Raw genomic sequence first — 20,989 nt, forward strand, 5'->3', positions numbered from 1 at the left:
ACAGTCCCAACTGGAGGCAAAAGGATAGGCAATATGACTTCCCCCTTCACTTCCCACTACTGAATTCTATGATGTTAGACCCACCAGAGAAGGAAGGAGATAGATTCTATAGAGGTCGAGAGCGTGGAAAAATTCAGACCATAATTACTGCATTCACTAATTCATTCGTTTACTCAACAGACATTTACTTTGTGCCCAGCTCCATGGCAGGCCCTGAGTATGATGGTGGGCTCCACTACCTTCAGGAGATTTGATGGACAGTGATGGGAACTTTTGATACATTGGGAAACAGAAGGGGATGAATCTGTGCAGCATGACCTTGGTGGTGTGGCGGCCAAGGGGAGAAGAGCATCTCCCATATCCTATGGACCAGGATCTACTTCTGCCAGGCTGTGGGCCCTTGGACATGTCCTTTCTTTTCTCTGGGTCTGTTTTCTCCTCTACTGAACAAGGAGAGTGTTAAGCAAAGTCTGGGATGGTTCAAAAAAAAAATAGCCAAAAAATAGCCAAAGAACTGCTCCAGGGTGTGTCCTGGGTCCCTGCAGTGCCAGGGCAATGGGAAGTCATGGGATAGTGGGCAGAGAGGGAGTTCTGGGTCTGGAGCAAAACATTATTGCCTTAGCCCCTCACTTTTTGCTCTAACTACCCCTTGAAGCAATAATTATCCCACTCCCTGGATACCTAGGATGTGGCCAAGTCAACCTTCCTGGCAGTGCCCAAGATGGCTGGCAGCATAAACTTCCCTGAGAAGATGTTATTATGTGGAATTGAGCATGCCCACTGAGGGGCAAGTTGCCCAGGACTGTCTTCAGCCTGAGTTTTTACCCATAAGCCCTTAGCTCTTTACTGGTGACTCACTCAGGTGCCCCCCAAAGGAAAGTCTTTTACCCAGAATCCTAGAACTTCTTTGACAATATTTTTAAAACCACTTTGTATACCAGACAATTTCTGCCAGCATTGTTGGCGGAGAAGCATTGGCGCCTCACACAGTTGCTGACCTATGAGGACTAGGGCAGGCAACAGGGATCAAGGCTGCAAAGCTTAGCAGTGGAGAAATGTCTGTGCTGTGACTCTGTGCTTCCTCCCCAGGGGTCTGAGCCAGACCCCAGGGCTGGCCTCCTCTGTGCCCCACCCTTTGCCCTCCTCCCTTTCTGGGCAGAGCTGTACCAGACCAAGAAGACACTGCCCCAGGGGCTCGTAATCTGAACGAGACAGTCCAATTATCTACAATTTATGGAGCTCGATTGGAGTGAGTTCAGAAAGGAGCAACCTGAACAATTAAGGGACCAGAGGGCTCGGCTTCTGGGGCAAGATAAAAGGCAGGAGGTCTGAGGCAGCAGTAGTGGTTTCAGGGGGAGTGGTGACTAAGGGGGAGGGCCGGCATGGATGTCTGCCAGCGAGGGAGTGTTAAAGGGGGCAGACACCTGTGAGGGAGGGGGCAGAACGAGCGGGAACAAGGCAAGGGATATGAGCCCCCAGGTAGGGCGGGCAAGAGGCTTAGAGCTCAGACCCAGCCTCTGGGAGTCAAGCCATGTTGAGCAAGTAGTAAGTTTTGGCTTTCCCGGCCCAGGCCCTGGCTTGAGGGAATCCCAGGAAGCCCCAGAGAGCAAAGCAAGCAGCAGGGTAGTGTCTCTGACAGAAAGAAGCCTAGACCTGGGGCCCGTGGAAAACACAGGCCCCATAAGAAGGCCATGAGATGAAGAAAATGGTGGTTTGCTGGGCTGGTTGAGCTCCAAAGTATCCTGAAATATCCGTTCCAGCCCTGCAAAGATCCCACAGAAAAAGAAGCCCCTAACCCAATTCAATTCTTAACTCAGACTCTATCTTAAATCTAGAGGTATACTAGTTGAGAAGAAGTCCTGCTTCTGGACCAGGTTCTCCTGCCAGGCCGTGTGACCTCGGGCAAGTCCTTTATTTTCTCTGGGTCTGTTTTCTCCTCTACTGAACAATGGGAGTTTAAAATGAAGTATGGGATGGTTATTTTTTTAAAAAAACAAACAAACCAAGGGGGACCTTTTAAACTAGCTGAACACTTCCCCTTTTAATGAAAACTTACACAGAATCCTACCATGTAAAACAGATAAAAGCAGTGCTTTATTGATAGAAATGTGTTCATTGGGATCAAATTTATGCCATTTACCTTATTATAAAGTGAATCAATCAGAATTATGGGGCTATTTTGATGAAATCAATGGTTTGAAATGAAAGGTTGCAGCTCTCGGTTGCTGTCTGAATCTGCCAACACATCTGACCTTTGCAGAACTCCCGAAGCTCTTCTGTAAAGCCCAGGGGCACCACAGAATTCTGGGTGAAAACCATCACCTCAGTTATCCCCCACATTTCTCCCAACTCAGACTTTTTCCAAATCTAGACTATGTCTCTCTAGAGGACAGGCACTCTGTCTCCTTTTCCTGGTGTCCCCAGCACCTCAGGATCTTTACACCTGGCCTGGAGCTTTGCACACAGTAGGGTTTATTTTTTAAAGCTGTTGAATTGAATCAGGGGTCTTTGGTCAGGTAATGGAGGAAGGCCTTGGTTGACAGGGTGTATACACAGACGCAAGGGCTCTGCCCACTTCAGAGATCCCTCCCCAGATAACTGGGAGAAGCACTTTCAGAGAAGGAGGGTTTAAGGCCTGGTCTTTGGGTGCACTGCTGTTGCCAAACTACTTTTCACTTTAGCCACAATCCCCAGAAGGCTGAACTTCTGGGTGCCAAGGAGGCAGCCCAAACGAGGAATTTTTAGAGCTTGAATGTAGCCAACCTGAGCAGAATAGAGGAGATGGCCCAGGCAAGAAGCAGCAGAGTAAACGTGACTTATGTACACTTGGACATAGAATGATGACTGTGTAAATGACTGCAAATGAAAGGCTGGGGTACTGCAGACTCCAGGTTGTTCCCTGTGTAGCCTTGATGGTGATTCACCTTGTCGGTGACTTCAGGTTGTCTTAGGAGGAATACTGGAATTAGTTTTTTTTGTTCCTTTTGTATCTACTGCAGGATTTATTAAAAACAAGATTTTTTTGGCTTAGATTCATGGTTCAAAATTTAAAAGAAATACAAAGGTATATATTGAAAAAAAAAGCCTGTCTTCTTTCTCTCCCAGCTACACAATTCTTTTCCCCAGAGGCAGCACTGGTTACCAATTTCTTGACTTATCCTTCCATAGATATTTTACGTCTACACTATATTCAGACATCCTTCTGGAGATACTCTATACAAATACAAATACAAGCAGGTATAAGTGTGGGTGTTTATATTTCCCTTTTCCCCTTCCCACAGAAATGGAAGCATATCGTACGCACCACTCTTCGTGTTCTTTTTAATGATCACATAGTATTCCACTGTAGGTATGTGTCAAATTGATGACATTTCAGTTCTTTCTAATAGTTTCTATTATTCATGATGCTGTACATACATCACTTGGCAGCGACATGAGTGTAGCTTACTAGAATTGTTATTACTATTGAGTCCTTGAGCCAAATTTTAAACCCAACTTTGGGGCTGCAGGAGAGGATTCTCTGGAATGCCATGGCCTCATTTTGACTCCCTTTACCATCTTTGCTGCTTCTCTTGACCTTCAAGTTGGTGTGACTAAGTGCCATTCTGGGACATTAAAGAAAAGGCAGGCAAAGGCTTCTGACTGGCTTGGTAGGGATCTCTTGAGATGTCCCCATTGGCTGACAATTTCTGCTTCATGATGTTCCTTGCCCCTTGAACCATTTAAGCAGTGGTGAAAGATGACAGACTGACTTTAGAGGCCAGGAAGATAATGAAAACTCATGAAACTAGCTGCATGTAAGATGACAAATGGCAAGTGACACCTGGCTTCAGTGTCAGGGACCAAACAGGAATTTGCAGGACTGAGGCTACCCAGGAAAGAGCACATCCCACCTGAAGAGGGCAGATTCCGTTCTAGGTGGCAATGGAGGTCCAGGGCTGTCAGATCTTCTGAATATTTAAGGGGAAGTGAGAAATTTGAGTTTTATGTGAACTCTCCCCAATTTGTATATAATAATAATAATAGTAATAACAAACACATAGCATTTACTATGTGCCAGATACTATTCTAAGAGCTTTAGATGTAACTCAATACTTATTGTAACCCTATGAGGTAGAGTACTATTGTTTAAATCTCCATTTTACAGATGAGCAAGATGAAGCACAGAGAGTTTCAGTAACCTTCCCAGAGTCACAGAGAACAAGTGGCAAAGTCAGGATGCAAACCTAGGCTATGTTGTTAATGACTACACTATACAACCTCTTATAGAGGAAACCCAACTCAAATTTAAATACTGAATAGATCAACACTGCCAAGTTAAACAAAATAGCTGTAGAAGCTCCAGGTGGAGACTTCTACATTAGAAGGGGTTTGGCATGAGGCTGGCTGTTGCTCTGATGGTCCTGCAAACCTCAGCATTGACTGAATTCCCCTGCCATCATTCAGACCCAGGCCAGGTGTCAGCATGGCCCAGGAGCCAGGTGAAAGCCCTTCACTTGGCTTCAGTCACACTGCCTGCTTTTTCAATCACTCTTGAGAACAGGGTGAGGGTACAGGACTGGGGCCAGTTAACCTAGCTTTGGGTCTTCAATAGGTCATGAAACCACGGATGGAAAAGTGCTGGCACTGGTCTTAGAGTTGGAGTTCTTGGCTTCTAGTCCTGGCCTTCTGCTTTGCATTTCTCTTGTTTATTTTGGGTGAGTGGATCTTTTGGCCTCTTCAAGCCTCAGTTTTTTCATCTGTAAACCTAAACTAATTTCTACTGCACATGGTTATTGTGAGGATTAGCAAGACACTGTGTGTATACATGCAGTACAAGTGGAAAAGGATATTCTTAGCAGTAGAGCTAATTTGGGGGGCAGGAAGCTGTCATTTCCCAGAGAAAGTTACCCCAAGATGGAGCCAGGGAAGAGGAACTGCCTCCTCCTCTCATCCCAGCCTTCTCGGGGCTATGTCTTTCATTCCAAGCCCTTTTGTCCACTAGGCCACAAATGAGCCATATCTGACCCTGGGCACTGATTCCAGGAGTCCAAGGGCCCAAGGGCCCAGGGAATCTTGAAATTAACCATCAGTGTTTGCCAATAAATCTACCTTTGCAATTTTCCTCTTCACCTGTATGCTTTTCCATGTGAATTTTCAGGTTTGTGTCCTGGGTTCAACAAGGCTAAGATCAATACAGGAGTCTCTGACCTTTCCTCAAGAACAGCTACCTACAGTCTTAGTATCTGTGAATAGCAGGTTCCTCAAGAAAAACAAAAACAAAAAACCAACCCAAGTGCTGAAAGTGAAACTTGATGTTACAGAGAAGCCTGGTCATGCATGTCATCAAGCACTTTGTGGCAGGATGCTGTGTGCTTGTTGAGAATAAAGCCTCCTGCCTCCTGTACCAGCAGGCGGGTCATGAGGGGACAAGACAGAGGAGAAGAGGGAACAAGGAGATGGCAGGAGAGGACAGATCCTGGGAACAGGGGAAAAAGAGAGGGGCCAAAGGAATAAATACGGATGTGCTCTAGTGTTCCAGGGCAGGCAAGAATTGTGTTCTCTGCATCTCTCCAGTCTTGTGACAATGTGATCATGAATGAAGGTTGTTCAAATAGATGCTATGGAGCCCTGTACAGAGTCTTACAGAGCCTCCCACTCTGTTCAGTTCCTGTTCTAATTCCTCTTCTACTCAGGGCAGCCCACCAGGGGTATGCCTTTGAGTCTGGATGTGAGTTGAAGTGAGTTGGCCAAAAGGGTGAGGTCAGAATGTGGAAGGCCTTGAACAATAGCTTTCGATTTTTTCCCAAACAATGGGAACCATTAGAGGGGCAGGATGCCAGGCCAGTGCTCCAGGAGGCTCCTGGCTCTGTGCGAAGGTGTCTGGGCTGCAAGGGCAGGAGGCTAGAGGCAGGGATGCCAGTTGGGAGGTAATGAAGATCTGGGCAGACAACAGCAGTGACGAAGGAGGGATCAGTTTAGGATATAGAATATATATATGGGGTGGTGGCGATGTAATCTGGGACACACGGCAGGAGGGTGGAAAGGGCCACTGGAGGAGTCCCAGAAGATCAGCTTCTTGCTCCAGGGGTCGGGAGGAAAGGCAGGACTATTAACATAAACGGTGAATTGGCCCCTTAACTGCTCTGGTCCCTCCGCAGGAAAATGCTGCCCTTGCAGCCCTGAGCTCCCTTTAGTCCCGGGCCTGGCTGGACTGGACGGGCCGGCTCGGGGCTGCGGTCGCGAGCTCTGTTTTGTCGTTGGGGTCCAGGGAGACTTGAGGCCTGAACGGGCTGAAAAAGAAGGGCGACACTCCCGCGTCCCGCCCAGGCCCCTGCCTCTGGCCCGGCTGGTCGGAAAGCGAAGGAAGGTCAGAAGCGAAGGAGAGCGGGCTACCGGGGGCCAGGTTGGGGGTGGGAACGGGCCTGAACGCGGGAGAAGCCCGCGAAGTGGGAGAAAGGGACAGACGAGGAAGAGCCCGCTCTACAGCGCCGACAGACCCTAGAGCCAGGCCGGGTTCGGCGGCTGCGCCTCCGCCTCCCTGGCGCCTCCAGCCTGGGTAGGAGGAGCCACAGCGCCACCCAGCGGCCGGTGTCGGGGAACAGCAGTCAGGGCTCTTCCGTGGCCCCAGAAGAGTGGGGGAGCTGGGTGGAACAGGACAGTGGAGGGCCTAGAGGACAGCGGGTACCAGCGCGGGCACAGAGTGGTTGATACGCCCTTCGTTTACTTCACCTACCAGTCCATCCGGCACATGGCACCAGTTAAATCTTACTCCAGGTCAGCTGATGCTATTCCTCTCAAGCTCAACAATCTTCCATGGCTCCCAATGGGTCACCATATAAAGCCCACACATTCCCTGGCCTGACCTTCACGGCCTTCTGTGTTTTTACCTCAGGCTATCTTTCAAGCTCATCTCTTACCACCCACTCCACACATCCTGTGCCACTCATTCCTGCTCAGATGAACCACCCACCACTTCTGCATCTACATCCATTCACTCAGTGAGCATTGACTAAGGCACTGGGAAGATAATAAATAAGACAGACAAGGTCCTTGTCTGCTCAGAGCTTACATTCAAATGGAGAAAGAGGCAATAAACAAGAAAGCCAAAGTATAAACAAGATCGTTCCAAATAGTTACAAGTGCTAGATCATATACAAAGCAGGGTGGTATGATAGAGTGTCTGCGGTGAGAAGGGCACTACTATACCTAGAGTAGCCAGGAAAAACCTTTCTGAGAAAGCGATATCTGAGCTCAGACCTGATCATGAGGAGCGTTGCAAAAATCTGGGAGAATAACATTTCAGGCTGAGAAATGGCGTGTTCAAAGGACCTGAGACAGGAACAAGCTTAGCATATCAGTGGAAAATAAATAAGGCAGGGTGGCTGTAGGAGAGTGAAGGGAATATTCTAGGTGAGGTTGGAGAGATAGACAATTGGCAGGTAGTGTAGGGCACTGTGGGCCATAGTAAGGAGTCTGGAATTTATTTTGATTTAGATGGGAAACTAGGAGAGGGTGTTAGCCGGGGAGAGACATGATCTGGTTTGCATTTTTAAGAGATACTCTGAGTGAACTGTGCATGGGGTGCAAGACTGGAAGCAGGGAGACCAGTTAGGAGGCCATTGCAGTGGTCTATGAGAGAGTTGGTGACTAGGCGGTGACGATGGAGGTGAGAGAAATGGTCAGATTCTAGAGGTATTTTGACCAATTTCTGTTCATGTATTTTCTCCCCAACCAACCCAGGAGTTTCTTGAGCTTCTTCATGTCTGAGTGAGCTTTGGATTCCCATCCTACACCCCTAAGCAGTTAGTTTCTCTGCGATCTGCCACAGTGAATGTGACAGGAGGTAATGGCAGTTGGATAGAAACTTGGGCACGGCGCAGAAGTTCTGAGACTTCCTTCTAGTTGCTCTAATGGGCTTCTCCATCTCCTTTTTTCCTTCTTCACCCTTTAGTGTCACCTAAAAGAATTTAAGTATGTTTTGGAGGGAAGAAAACACAGGAGTTATGGAGTTGCTCCTCTGTGCTAGCAACTGGGCTCCATGTCTTCATTTGGGTTAACTTATTTCATATTTATAAAAACATCTAATCCTATCCCTTCATTTTAGAGATAGGCAGATTAAGAACCCCAAAAGGAAAAGGGACTTTACGAAGTTGGGTAGAAAGGTGAGGTTGTCATAGCATAAAGCAGTCACTATTTTGAGTCCCTCATAGACCCCTCTTCCCATTTAACACCCAAATACTGTTTGTCTACACCCATTTTGCTAAGGTCTTTTTCAGTCTCTTGTTAATTGTTAGCATTACATAATGCCAATAAATCTCTGGGTGAAACTGCAGGTCTTGAAAAGGATTCAAGGTTTCATGAAGTCAATGAAAGTGATGTTGGAGACCCTCTCTAATGTCATGTAAAGTCTTTGATAAATGGGAATTTGGCAGAGAGAGACCAGTTACCCCTGGCAGAAGAGAAAATTGACCTGGGTAATGACAGGATCAAGGCTTCAAAGAGAATGATTCAACTCTCAAAGGATTACAAGAGGTCCTTGGGATAATTGAAGAAGCTCTCTAATTTTGGAAAAACAAAACAAAATCTCTGCTTATGACTGTGCTGCAAAAGTCAATATTATCCTCTCATGTACTTTGGTCAGGAAAATTACATTATCCCCCAGTGCTTGACTCATTCTTTGTTCATTGTAAGAATTAGTGCATATTTGCAATTATTTATACATTTATACATTTTGTACATTTTAAATGGAAACTAAAATATTTTCCATGTTTCCAATTTTATTTCTCAAGATGAAGTCCTAACCAAATCCTTTTCCCCTTTTCTTCTGCTCTACTGTGAAATGTTGGTCCCCATTTCAAGTGGATTCATTGTAAGTGGCCTTTTTCTAGCACCACTTATCCTCAAATAACAAGGACTTCATGTAGCCAAAGCCTTCTCTTCACCCAGTGATTGTAAAGCCTGACTGCACATTAGAATCACTTGTGGAGTTTTCTAAACAATGCTGAAGCTGGGACTCCCACCCCGGACTAATTAAATCAGACTCTCTGCTGGTAAGGCCAGAACTAAAACTCTCCAGGTGATTCTGATGTGCTGCCAGGGCTGTGAGCCACTGCCATGTTTCCTCCTCGCCCATGCTGAGGCTGCAAGAGACAGACTGTCTGCAGTTGGACTGACCTGAAGAGAGTGCCAGGGCCTGGGCCTGGGCCTGGGTGAGGGAGGGAGCGCTTAGAGAGGCAGCTGCAGGGTGATGGTAGCTTAGTCCAGGAGTGAAGTTGTGACATATGGCTTGTAGAGCTACTTCCTTGGCACAGCTATTGCGCCCTTTAGTCCCTTAGTACTGTGGGTGTATTGCTCCCTCTGCTTTTGTATGTAGTAGGTTAGTGTGGGAACTGCAATCCCTCATCTCTCTTTCCTATGCACAAGGCCAAGAGAACCTGGCTCCCTCCTCTTGGGTATGCAGTGAGACAAAACCTCTAATGTTGTAGTGGGTAGTATTATGGTTGTCCAATGCATAAAGTCATGTTATTGTGTGGATTTATAATGTGTCTGTTTCCTGCTGTTTTGCCAGCACCCAGTGCAGTGTTTGATATATAGTAATTGCTCAGTAGGTACATTTTGAATGAATAAGTTGAACACAGGCAGGATGTAATCAGTACCACGATTAAGGGACAAAGTGTTATTGAAGTACAGAGGAGGAAGAGATTTTTTCCAGCTTGAGAGAGGGGGGAATGTGTAAGTCTTCATAGCAGAGGTGACATTTGAGCTGGACTTTGAAAACTAGGAAAGTCAGTGATAGGCAGAGATGGAAAGAGGGCATTCCAGGCAGAAGAGACAATGCGAGCCAAGGGTGGGAGATGAGACTGTGCAGAGCTCATTCAGAGGCTAACCAGTAGGGCAGTGGGGAGTGGATGTGAGTATATGAGCACCTATGGGGGAAGATCAGACTAGTAGGATATGATCAAAAAACAAAGAACCTTGAATGGGATACTCAGAAGTTTACACTTGATTCTACAGACAATGTGGAGCCATCTGATGTTTTTGATGTTTTCCAGGGGTGTAATGTTTGCTTTAGGAAGATTAGCTGTGTCCTCTAGGTAACTCAACTATGGCAGCAATTGTTTCACAAAATCTCTAGCAAGTGCCTCTGAAGCATGTGGGCTGTGCATGGATCAGAGATGGAGTGACTGGACAAGAGATTGGTTGATAGGCTATTGCAGTAGTCCAGGCAAAAGCTACTGAAGGCCTGAAACACCTTAGTAGGAGTCAGGGCGGAAAGTATGGGGAGGATTTGAACATCTTACAAAAGAAGAATGATGGAACTTGGTGAATGTCTTAGGTGGGGGTGAAAGAAAGAGAAGACAGACTGAGTGACTAATGATAATAACAATCAGCATGTGAGTGGCTCCTTTGTGCCAGCTATTTTGCCAAGTGCCTCATGTACTACACCATCTAATTCTCACAGTAACCCTTGTGATAGATGAGGACACCAAGGTTCAAGGAAGTAAAGGAACTCTTGTCTGAACTCATACAAGTAGGAGATGATGATGACAGCAGTGGCCCATCTAGAGTGGCCACTGCCAAGATGTCGGCTGCAGCAGGAAGGTGTGGTCCAGGCCTCCCACTCCACAGAGCAGGCAGGAGCCCTATCCCCTAGGCCTGGGCATCCCACTTTACAAAGCAGGCAGGAGACCCACCCTCCCAGGTGGGGCTGCAACTGCCCAAGTCATGCCTGCAGATCTGAGCATCTCTGTGCTCTTGAGGGGCTGAGAGCAGGCAGGAGCCCTGCCCTCCTGGGCACAGCTACAGCTGCCCAAACCATGATTGCAGACCTGGGCCTCCTGCTCCATGGAGCAGGCAGGAGCCCTGCTCCCCCAGGCACAGTGCAGCTGCCCAACCATGGCTGCAGACTCGGGCATCTCGGCACTTTTAGGGGCCCAGGAAGGCTCCCCTACCCTCGCAGGCTCAGAAGTGCCTGCTCCCACTGCCTGACTTCTCCCTTCTGCCGGTGCCCCCTCTGATCTTGGAGCAAAGTCGGGCCAAGCCCAGACACCATGAGCAGCAGTAGAAGGCAGATAGGTTCCTCAGTGAAAGGGGGTAGGTCCCTGGTGAGTCCCCACCTTCAGGCCAGGGAGGGTCTGAAGGCTGGGGGCCAGGCTGCCAGTCCCACAGACGGGAGTGGGAACTTGTGGTGCCTTTTCTGGGCCTGCCCATGGCTGCCTGTGGGCCAATCGGTGCACACTTCCTCCCCTCTGAGGCCCATAAAAGCCCTGGGCTCAGCCAGAGCTGAGCAGATGACAGGATGATCAGATGCAGTGAGGAGCTACCCGCTCTGCTGAGAGCTTCAGAGACCTGCAGAGATGTCAGGACTACCAGCTGCAGAGAGGAGCTACCCTCTCCAGGGCCTCCTCTCTGCTGAGAGCTGCAGAGATGACAGGATGACCTGCCTGCAGAGGAGCTACCCACTGTGGGTCCCCTCTGAGCTGTTCTAACACTCAGTAAAGCTCCTCTTTGTCTTTCTCACCCTCCACTTGTCTGCATACTTCATTCTTCCTGGATGCAGGATAAGAACTTGGGCAAAGGTGTCACTGACCACAGAGGTTTTTGGCCAGAAAAGTGACACCCCAAAGATCCCGTAACAATGGCACTGGCTAGACTTGGAAATCATATGGTCTGGCTCCAGAGACCATGCTGTGACCTCCATGTTATGCTGTTTTTGGGGAAGTGGAGTGGGCTCATGTTTTCTTGGCAAAGTAATTTGGCAGCTCAGTCAGGACACCAGCCTCTCTCCTGACCATGCTCTCCTTTCCTCATTTATGTGAAAAGCAGTATTAGTGATGGAGAGCCCTGTCTGCCACCCCTCAACCAGTTGTCCCCAAGTGACCTTCCTCCTGTGATGGGAAGATGGGTCTGGTGAAGAGGTGTAGGAGAGATGAGGCTGGCAGACTAGAACCAAAGGCTGCAACAAAAGCAAGAACTGGCAATCCCCAGGCCACATACAGCCTGCAGACTTGTTTAGCCCTCATGGAGATAGGTTTGTTGGTTTTTATACTTGAGCCAACATTTATGAATTAGGGGGCTTCATGTTAGAATCCCAAGTCCTAACTTCCCTTGAAGAATGAGAAGATTGGCAACACTGGACCTACATTCCCCAAGACAACCCTGGGCTTCAGCTGCCTCCTTTGCACATGTCCTGCAGTTCTCAGAACTCAAATTGGAGTCTGCACTTTTCCCCAACCCGGCCTACTTCACTCCATACAGTGATCTGCCTGATCCCTGCAGGTGGCTGGCTTTGTGAGTCCTTGTCTAGAATGGTCTACTACAGTTTACCCTTTCTTCCTGAGATTTGAGCTGACAGAGAGCTGGGCACAGGGTCAACATCTCTGGTCCCACCCCCTCCCCAAGCCACAGCCTTTCCTAATGCAGCAAGCTCAACTCCACAGAACAAATCCATGAAGGGAGGGTTATCATCAAGTCTTACCATTTATTTCTTTATGGGGTTAAACAAGAGCAGAGAGGTCTCTGCTCCACAATGCAACAAAACAGAAAGCAGTACACATACAGAGACTCTCACCGAAACACAGAGGCAGGGTAAGAGGGAGGGCAGAGACAACTGAATCATAGCTGGGTAAGGGAGGAAGGGATGGGGGACTACTAGGAAACCAGTTTGGAGACTCAGTCATAAGAACTAGTGCAAGAAAGTCCTACTCATGAAGCACAGTGTAGAAAATGGCATAAGAAAGCTGCCCGGCTCTGCTGCCTGTGATGGAGGGCAGGGGCAGCCGGAGAGGTGGTGGAAGATTAGGGTGGTGGGGTGGATGGGGGCAGTCAAATGACTTTGAGGTGGAGTGAGGTGCCCCTTTCCCCTGCCACTGGGCAAGGCCTTGGGCTGGTCTGAGCCAGGGGTCTCCTGGGCACTTGGTGAAGGGGAAGAGAGGATGGGAGTCTCCAAGGGTCCATTCCCTGGGGTCATATGGTTCCCCTTTACTTCCCAGTTCCTTTTCCCCTGCTGAGGATGCAGGAGTTAGAAGGCAGTACCTAGGGTCTCTCTGGAGCCCAAGCACCTGCCCCTTTACTTATACATAAGCATGTCTGGAAAGGAGCCAGCACCTCTTCCCCTCCCCAGCTGAAAAGAGCACTAGGGATGGGGTATGTGACCAGGCCCGAAGTGCTGAGGGCCAAACAGGGGAGTGTGTGGGCAGGGCACAGGGGTGGGGCTGGGGGATAGGCTGTAAGAAATGAGAAAACTGGCAGGGAAGGACTCCCCAGTCTCATGTAATCAGTCTGGGACCCAGCTGAGGCCCATGAATGATTCCTTCTCCACTCATCCCTAAGCTGACCAAGGTCAGCTCTCCCTTCCCCATCCGCTTCTTGGTTTCACTCTCACGCAGCTCCAGGCCCACCCTTCCATTCGCTCATTAGCATCGCATCCCAGGACACAGGCCCTGCTGGCACTAAAGGCTCCCTGGCCTGTCCCAGGAATACAGCTCTGGCTCCCTTTCCTGTCCGTTCTTATCAGCATTCAGATGTCCCAGGCAATGTGGGATGCCCCCTACTCCCCACCCCCACACAGCAGACCAGAGCAAGGCTAATGGCCCCCAAGGGGGCTCTCAATGCCTCTTCTCTTGTCCAGCCCTCTAGCCTGACTCAACAGTTTCTCAGCCAAGAGATGACAGCACATTATCTTTAGTCAACGGGTCTTCTTGGCAGTCCCTGGACTTTCTCTTGCAAGGGGCCGGGGTGACTGGAGCAGAAGACCCTGCTACAGGGTGAAGAGGAGTCTGGGTGTTTCACAATTGGGACAGTAACCCATGGAGTCAGGGATGGAAAGGTGTGAATACTCTTTGGTAGGCTGGGGACGGGGACAGGGTGGGGATAGGGGAGGCTCATCTCTGGAGAGCTCTGGGGCAATGCCACCAGGTTCTCCTTCATGGAGGCCTGGGCTGGGACAAGATGGGGGAGTATGAGGACCCGGGCCAGGCCTGACCCACTTGGGCTTAAGTCCCTCCTCCCCATGGAGATCGGAAATGGAAATATCTTTGACCCCAAGGCCAAGACCTCCAGGGCAAGAGTGGCCCTTGGGAGTATGTGCACCTTCTGTAAGATATGGTCCTTCAGACAGCGGCAGTCTAACCATGTGCCTGCAGCCTTTTGTTTTGAGGCCTAGCAACTCAGTTCCTGTGCTCTTTCCCCAGAGGGCTCCTCATGCAACTCACTGATTTGGGGAGCAGTTCTCGAGCCTACCTCAACACTTATCAACTGTCTTCCCAAAGCCGGGTGGCAGTAGCCTATTCGGCCATCTCTTCAAGCCCTCTGTCCACATTTCTCCTCTCCTCTCCCCGTTCTCTATCTTCACTCTCTTTCACCATTCATTCTGTACCCCTTTCCTGCCCCTCATTGCCTAGGGTGGTGGGGCACAGCTTAACTGGGGCCCCGACCTAGCTGCAACTGTGTGCACCTCATCTCCCAGCCTGGTGCTTCACGTGTGATGGTCCCAGGTGGGGCAAGGTGTGCTGAAGTGGCAGGAGGGCCATTGCACTGTCTGCCGTCGCCTGTAGGGATATGGGCAGGAGGGAATTAAGGATCTTGGCAACAAAAGGAATGTGGAGTGGGGGAAAGAGCTTCTCCCCTCTGTGCCCCCCAACATTCCCTGCAGGGCCAAGGCTGGGTGAGCAGCATCCTTCCCTGGGGTCAGGGCTTTTGGCAGGGGTGGGCATATCCAGTCCCCACTTCCTCCTTTTTCACTAAGCCCCATAGATGGGGACTTGGGAGGGGTCACCTACTGCTCCTGCCTTTTTCTCCCGGATGAATTTTGCAGCTCCCTGGGGCCCTCTGGCCATTCTGTTGGAGCTGATTTTGGGGTGGGGGTAGGTTGGGGGGGATGTGTCGTTCCCCCATTTCCCCCCGCCCCCACCTTATCCTATACCTCCCATGGGAGGAACCCCTCCCCCCCACCTGGGGGAGCTGGAGCTGATGTCAGTGTGTGGTGGAGGTCTGTCCTCCCTCCCTACTGTCACTCTTCCCGTGTCAGGCCCTCCTCTAGGGCAGGCAGTGTCTCCAGCCCCAATCCCCCACCACCCTGGTTGCTGGAGAAGGACACCACGGTATGGAGGAGCATGAGAACAAGGACGCAGAGCCGGATCCTGCTAGGGCTGAGGCGGGAGCCCCCAGAGACCGGCAGCAGGGCGGGCTTGTTGCTGACGCGGCGGGGGTGTTCATGACGGGGGTGGTAGTGATGGTACTGTTGGTGGTAGTGGTGGAAATAGGAGTGGTGGAATTGCTGGTGGTGGGTTTTGGGGGCCTCAGACTCCTTGAACTTCTTCTTCTTCGCCTCACAGGAGACCCACTGCACGTCACAGCACTTGGTTTCCGGACGCTTTGGTGAAGTATCCAGCAACCCTGCCAATGGATAAGGAAGGTGTGGTGGGGTGCTCGGGGAGCTGATAGCTATGCCTTACCTAGGGAGCAAGTTTCCAGAGCTGGGGCTGCTCAAGTAGCCTCATCTAAGGCTCCTTCCCCCCAGCCCTTGGCACTTGCCCTTTCTGAGTCCTTCTTTCCTGGGGACCCCAGCCAGTTTCTTCGGGATGACTACCTGGGAGTGTCCTGGGCAGAGAAAGACACTCTGGTGTTTTTCCCTATTCCAGTTGGCCCTATCCCCCACCTGGGGACCTCACTACCCATTCGTCCAGCCACTGGCCTTCTTCTCACCTGACTCCCCAGTTGTTCTCCCTGCTCCCAGCTCCTCTGACCTGATGCCTGTCCTGGGCCCCCAGCCTCCTCCCTCTTCCCCAGTGCCCTGCCTTTACCTGTACAGATAAAGCCAGGGAGCCCTCCGTACACCATTTCCTCATTGTCGGGGAGTATAAAGGGGCACCGGGTCTGCACCTCCAGGCAGTATTGCTTGCAGGGCACCCAGCGCTGGCATTCCTGCTGGGTCACGCTGAAGTATTCTGAGCACAGCCAGGCCTTGTAGACAGCCTGTGGGGAGAGGAAAGAGCATCAGCCCATGTGCCAGCCCCTTCTCACCTCAGAGGAGAGGGATGGGGAGACTTACTTGTGGTCTCTCAAGGGGGCCTCACCAACCTAACCCCAAGATTCCAGTGGGTAGAGAGGAAGAAGGGCTTGGATCAAGGCCACTATATCTTACCTAAGATCTCCCATCTCATAGCCAGTGCTCCCAAGCACCCCAGTCTGCAGTCATCCAAGACTCAGCATTTGTGTGTTGGCGAAGATCACAAAATTACTGGAAGGTCAGCACTGGAAGGAGCCTTGCCAATCATTCTGTGCAACCCTGTCATTTTACACTTGGTCCAAGGAAGTCTCTGACTTGTCTGAGACTACCTATATATAATGAGGCAAATGTCAGTTCTGTTCAATTCAGCAAACATTTCTTTGACTGATGGTATTGAGTTTCTAAATTCAAGAAAGAATAATCCTTGCTCTACCTCATTAGAGTGTTGTATGGATGAAATAATATGGCACATATGAAAATGTTTTGTAAACTGTAAAATGTAACGCAAATGTGAGGGGTTATTTTTAATGAAAAAAACAAAAAAACAGGAACCTGCCTTACCAGGCACCACATGTGCCTTTGAGCTCTACTTGATCCATGCTCTGCCCTATTGGCTTCTGCTCTGGCATGGGGCAGACATCACACACACTGCTATGTTTCATTTGGAACCTCTGCTTTGCAGTTTCACTTCACGGGTATGCTTCCTGTCCCTCATCTAGTCCACCCCTACCAGGCACTGGGTCCTAGCTAAGAAAGGTTCCCTGCTCCATACTCTTTGGTTATCATCAAGCCCAGGGTTTCTTAACAGTGATACTACTGACATTATGGGTCAGATAATTATTTGTTGTGGTGGCTGTCCTGTACACTGCAGGATATTGCACAGCATCTCTGTCCTCTACCCATTACACAGTAGTAGCATTCTCTCCCCTCACCTATTGTGAAAACCAAAAAAGAAAAAAAAAATGTCTCCAGCCATTGTCAAATGTTCCCCTGGGGTGGGGGCATTGTCTCCAGTTGTGAACCACTGATCTAGGTCCTTGCTCCTCAAAGTGTGGACCTGGACCAGCAGCATCACCATCACCATCACCTAGGAGCTTGTGAGAGATGCAGAATCTCAGACTCCACCCCTGATCTGCCAAGTCAGCATGTGCATTTTAACAGATGCCCAGATGGCTCTCATGCACCTGGCCTGTTTCTGTCTCGCCACCCACATCCAGTCCTGTATCTTTAGGGGCGCTTTCTAGGTTCATTGTTGTTCCTCACAGCAATGGTTCTCAGACTTCAGTGTGCCTCAGAACCCCCCGAAGCATTTGTTAAATATGCAGACGTCTCCCTCTGTTTCAGCTTCAAGAGGATGAAGGTGGGCTCAGAATCTGCATTTCTGAGCCAGGTCCGGGTCACTGTGCTGCAGGAGGCTCTTCTATCATATTCTGAGCAACATGGTTTCAGAAGCACTGTCAGTTTCTTATACTTACTTTAAACATTTTCACTAAACTACAAATAACTGCTGTGAACATGGACTTTGGCAATGCAATCCCACACTGGCCTTTTCCAAAGCAGGGGGGTACTAGTGGGTGACGGGGTAGGTTGTGTTGCTAACCAATCCCCCAAAGAGCAAAGCATTGCTTGGGACTTTGGTATTTCACAGGCATCTCAAATTTAACATGTTTACATTTTAAAATGTAGATCTTATTTTTTTAATCCCAAATCCACTGTCCTCCTCAAGTCTTGGCCGTTTCAGTGAGTGCCATGAAACCTAGATGTCAGCCTTCATTTCTCTTTCTGTTTCCCCACATCTAGTCCATCAGCAAGGCATGCCAACTGTAGCTCCACATCCACGCCTTTGGGCAGACCATCATCATCCCTCACCTGGATGGCAGTCTCCCATCTGGCCTCTCCACCTGCATCCTTGCTCTTTCCAATCCACTGTCTACACAGGAGGAACAGGGGTCTCAAAACGCAATTGACTCATATTACTGCTTTGCTCCAAACCCTTCAATGCATTTAGAATTAAACTTCTGACCACAGATTTCTAGCCCTTGTATAACTTTGTTCCTGTCTTTCTCTCCAACTTCATTTTCTTTCTTTTCCTTGAACATGCCCTACTTGTTCCCACCTCAGGGACTTGGCACATGCTGTTCTTTTGGCCTGGAATGCTCTTCCCCCTACTCTTGACATGTCTGGGTCATTTTCATTTTTCAGGTCTCAGTTTAAATGTCCTCTCCTCAGAGAGGGTCTCCCTTACCCCTCTCACCAAAGGATGCTACCCTCATTATTCTCTTTTCCTTGCTTCTTCACCACAAGTATTACTTTCTCTGCACTCTTGTTTGGTTCCTGTCAGCTCCACTAAAATGTGAGTTGCACGTAAGCAGACATTGGTTTGCTTTATTAACCATTGTGTACTCGGCACAATATACACTTTCAAAAATCTGTTGAATGAATGAACAGGACAACTAAATGAGGACATGTCCCTATGCTCATGAAAATTCCAGTTTCATGGGTAGACACATCTAACTTGAATCTATGGCATATGATCTATACCACAAGAGAGTTCAAACCACGGACCAATGGAGGGAAGTAAGTAGAGAAGCAGGGGAAGATTTCAGTGATGGGAAAACAGTTGAACTTGGACTCAAATCAGGATTTTAGATGGGGTGGGTAGAGATGACATAAACAAGCATTCCAGGCTGAGACAATAGCTTAAGCAAAGATATGTCGGCAAACAAATTCATGGTGTGTTAAGAGAACAGAGAATGGTTTTGTATGAATGGAATGAAAAGGGCATTGGTGATCTCTTGTTCATGGACATTTATTTCCACGTTTTCACTATTATGAACAACGCTCCAGTGATTATCTTTATACACACATCTCTCACACACTTGTGTTAAATTTTATTTATATAAATTCCTAAATATGAAATCATTGGGCTAAAAGAGTATATGAAAAGGAATGGGAAAGGAGTGAAAGGGCGGTAGAAAAACAGGTGGAAATAGGAGGCAGGGTAAGAGAGCTGGAGGGTTAAAAGAGGGCAGGAAGAGAGGGGCCTGAGGGGATTGAGAGAGTGGCAGATGGGGTAAGGGGTGGAAGACATGAGGTGTATGGGAAAGAGAGGGTAAGGAATGGTAGGAAACCACAGGGTTGGGAGAAACAGCCAGGGAATTAGAGGTGGAGGGTGTAAGGGAGGTGAAGAGTTAAGAGTGAGGTGAGGGTGAAATAAGTTGAAAGAGAGGGTGAGATAGGGGTAAGCGGGGCTGTTAAGAGGAAGCGGTAAGAAAGAGGGAGTAAGAAAGACGGGTAAGAACAAGCAGGGGGCGAATAAGATGGAATAAGAGTGGCTAAGAAAGATGGGAGCATAAGAAAGCAAAGGTAAGAAAGAGGGATAAGAGAGCGCAAGAAGGGGAGGAGAAAGAAACAGAAGTAAGGCAGGAAAGAACATGAAATTACAAGAACCAAAGGTCCCAGTACCTTAGAGACTTCCCTCCATCTTTTGAGCCCCTGAGTGCCAAGATGAGTCTCTGTCCACAGGCTCTGCCCCAATATCTGTAGCCTGGACCCAGAGCCTGCTTGACCCTCACCCCAAAATGTGTGCAATCGGCCCCCTCCCAACCCTGCATCCATCAGTGCAACTCAGAGGTCCCTGTGGAATTCTTTCTGGGCTCTTCTAGTTCAATGCTCCAGCTCCTAGGTGAGAAGGCCCCAGTGGAGTTCCTGCCCTCCTCCCAGGCAACTGCAATTAGCCCAGTAACAGGCTATGGTGGCTGGGCGCTCCCCTCATCTGCTCCTGGAGGGAGGAAGGGAGGGAGCCAGCCAGGGTAGGTTGGGGAAGGGGGAGGGGTAGCCTGACATTGGGAGTGTGGCCTTTCTCCTTAATTAGACGACCTCCCCACTCAGTCCCCACACCCCTAGCCAGAGTCACCATGACAACAAGTGGGTGAGCAGATTGCTTGGGGAGGACACCAGGCCTGTGGGTGGCGAAGCAGGAACAGGCAAGGAGCTAATGAGGGGAATGGAGGAAGAAGAGTGACACGGGGCTCAGAGGTAATCCAATTCCTCAGCCCCACAGCCGGCCAGCGGAGGCCATCGCTATCCCTCATGCCTCAGAGGTAGGCTGGGGTCCTTCTCAGGTGAAAGATCTGGCTCTCAGTGTTTGTTACAGCTTGGGCAACAAGCCTGCCTTAGACTCTGCAGCTCTGTTTCTTAGATGGACCTAGGTAGCTTGCCCTGTCTCATTAGTGTTAGGACTGAGCCAGGGGTTGACAGGGGGAGGTTGTTTGGGCAGTCACAGCTTCCTGGGCACTTGTCTACAAGGATGGAGGAAAGCCAGGAGGGCCCGGCTTACGAGAGTTGTGGGGCTTGCTGGAGGCAAGGGATGCAGGGAAAGAAATGTTTCAGAACAAGACAACAGTCGGTTTTGGGTGAACCACGGAGCTCTTTTGTTCTCCAGGATCTCAACTCTGGCTGCATATCACAATCACTCAGAGCTGCCAAAAAAATATTCCTGTCTTGGGCTGGGTGTGGTGGCTTATGCTGGTAATACCAGCAATTTGGGAGGCTGAAGCTGGTGGATCGCTTGAGTCCAGGAGTTCTAGACCAGCCTGGACAACATGGTGAAACCCTATCTCTACAAAAAAACACAGCTGGGTGTGGTGGTGCACACCTTGGATCCCACCTATTTAAGATGCTGAGGTGGGAGGGTCACCTTTGCCCGGGAGGTGGAGATTGCAGTGAGCCGAGATTACACCATTGCACTCCAACCTGGGCAACAGAGTGAGACCCTGTCTAAAAAACCACACACACACAAAAATACTCCCGTCTGGCTCACATCACACCCAGACCAACTAAGTCAGAATCCTTGTGGGTGGAGCCTACACATCTGTAGTTTTTCAAAATACCTCAGGCAATTTTAGTATGCAGCCACAGTTGAGAACCATCGGTTTGGGAGGAACTGGAAACCTGGTTTCCCACCTCCACTCCAGGGTTCTTCCTACTGAACAATCC

The 20,989-nt window shown here is 49.3% G+C and overlaps 1 protein-coding gene across 1 annotated transcript in view; it reads right to left on the reverse strand.

Moving 5' to 3' along the window:
* Positions 1 to 12,443: 12,443 nt before the first annotated feature.
* The window catches only part of NALF2 (NALCN channel auxiliary factor 2), a 28,119-nt gene continuing 19,573 nt past the window's right edge, over positions 12,444 to 20,989 (reverse strand). Inside the window, exons 2-3 of the mRNA XM_007991963.3 lie at positions 15,786 to 15,957; positions 12,444 to 15,378 (exon numbers count right to left, since the gene is read on the reverse strand). Of these exons, the coding sequence (XP_007990154.1) occupies positions 14,993 to 15,378; positions 15,786 to 15,957 (558 nt within the window). The 3' untranslated portion in view covers positions 12,444 to 14,992. The remainder of the gene's footprint in view (positions 15,379 to 15,785; positions 15,958 to 20,989) is intronic.

This window comes from Chlorocebus sabaeus, chromosome X (assembly GCF_047675955.1).
Source record: "Chlorocebus sabaeus isolate Y175 chromosome X, mChlSab1.0.hap1, whole genome shotgun sequence".
NCBI lineage: Eukaryota > Metazoa > Chordata > Mammalia > Primates > Cercopithecidae > Chlorocebus > Chlorocebus sabaeus.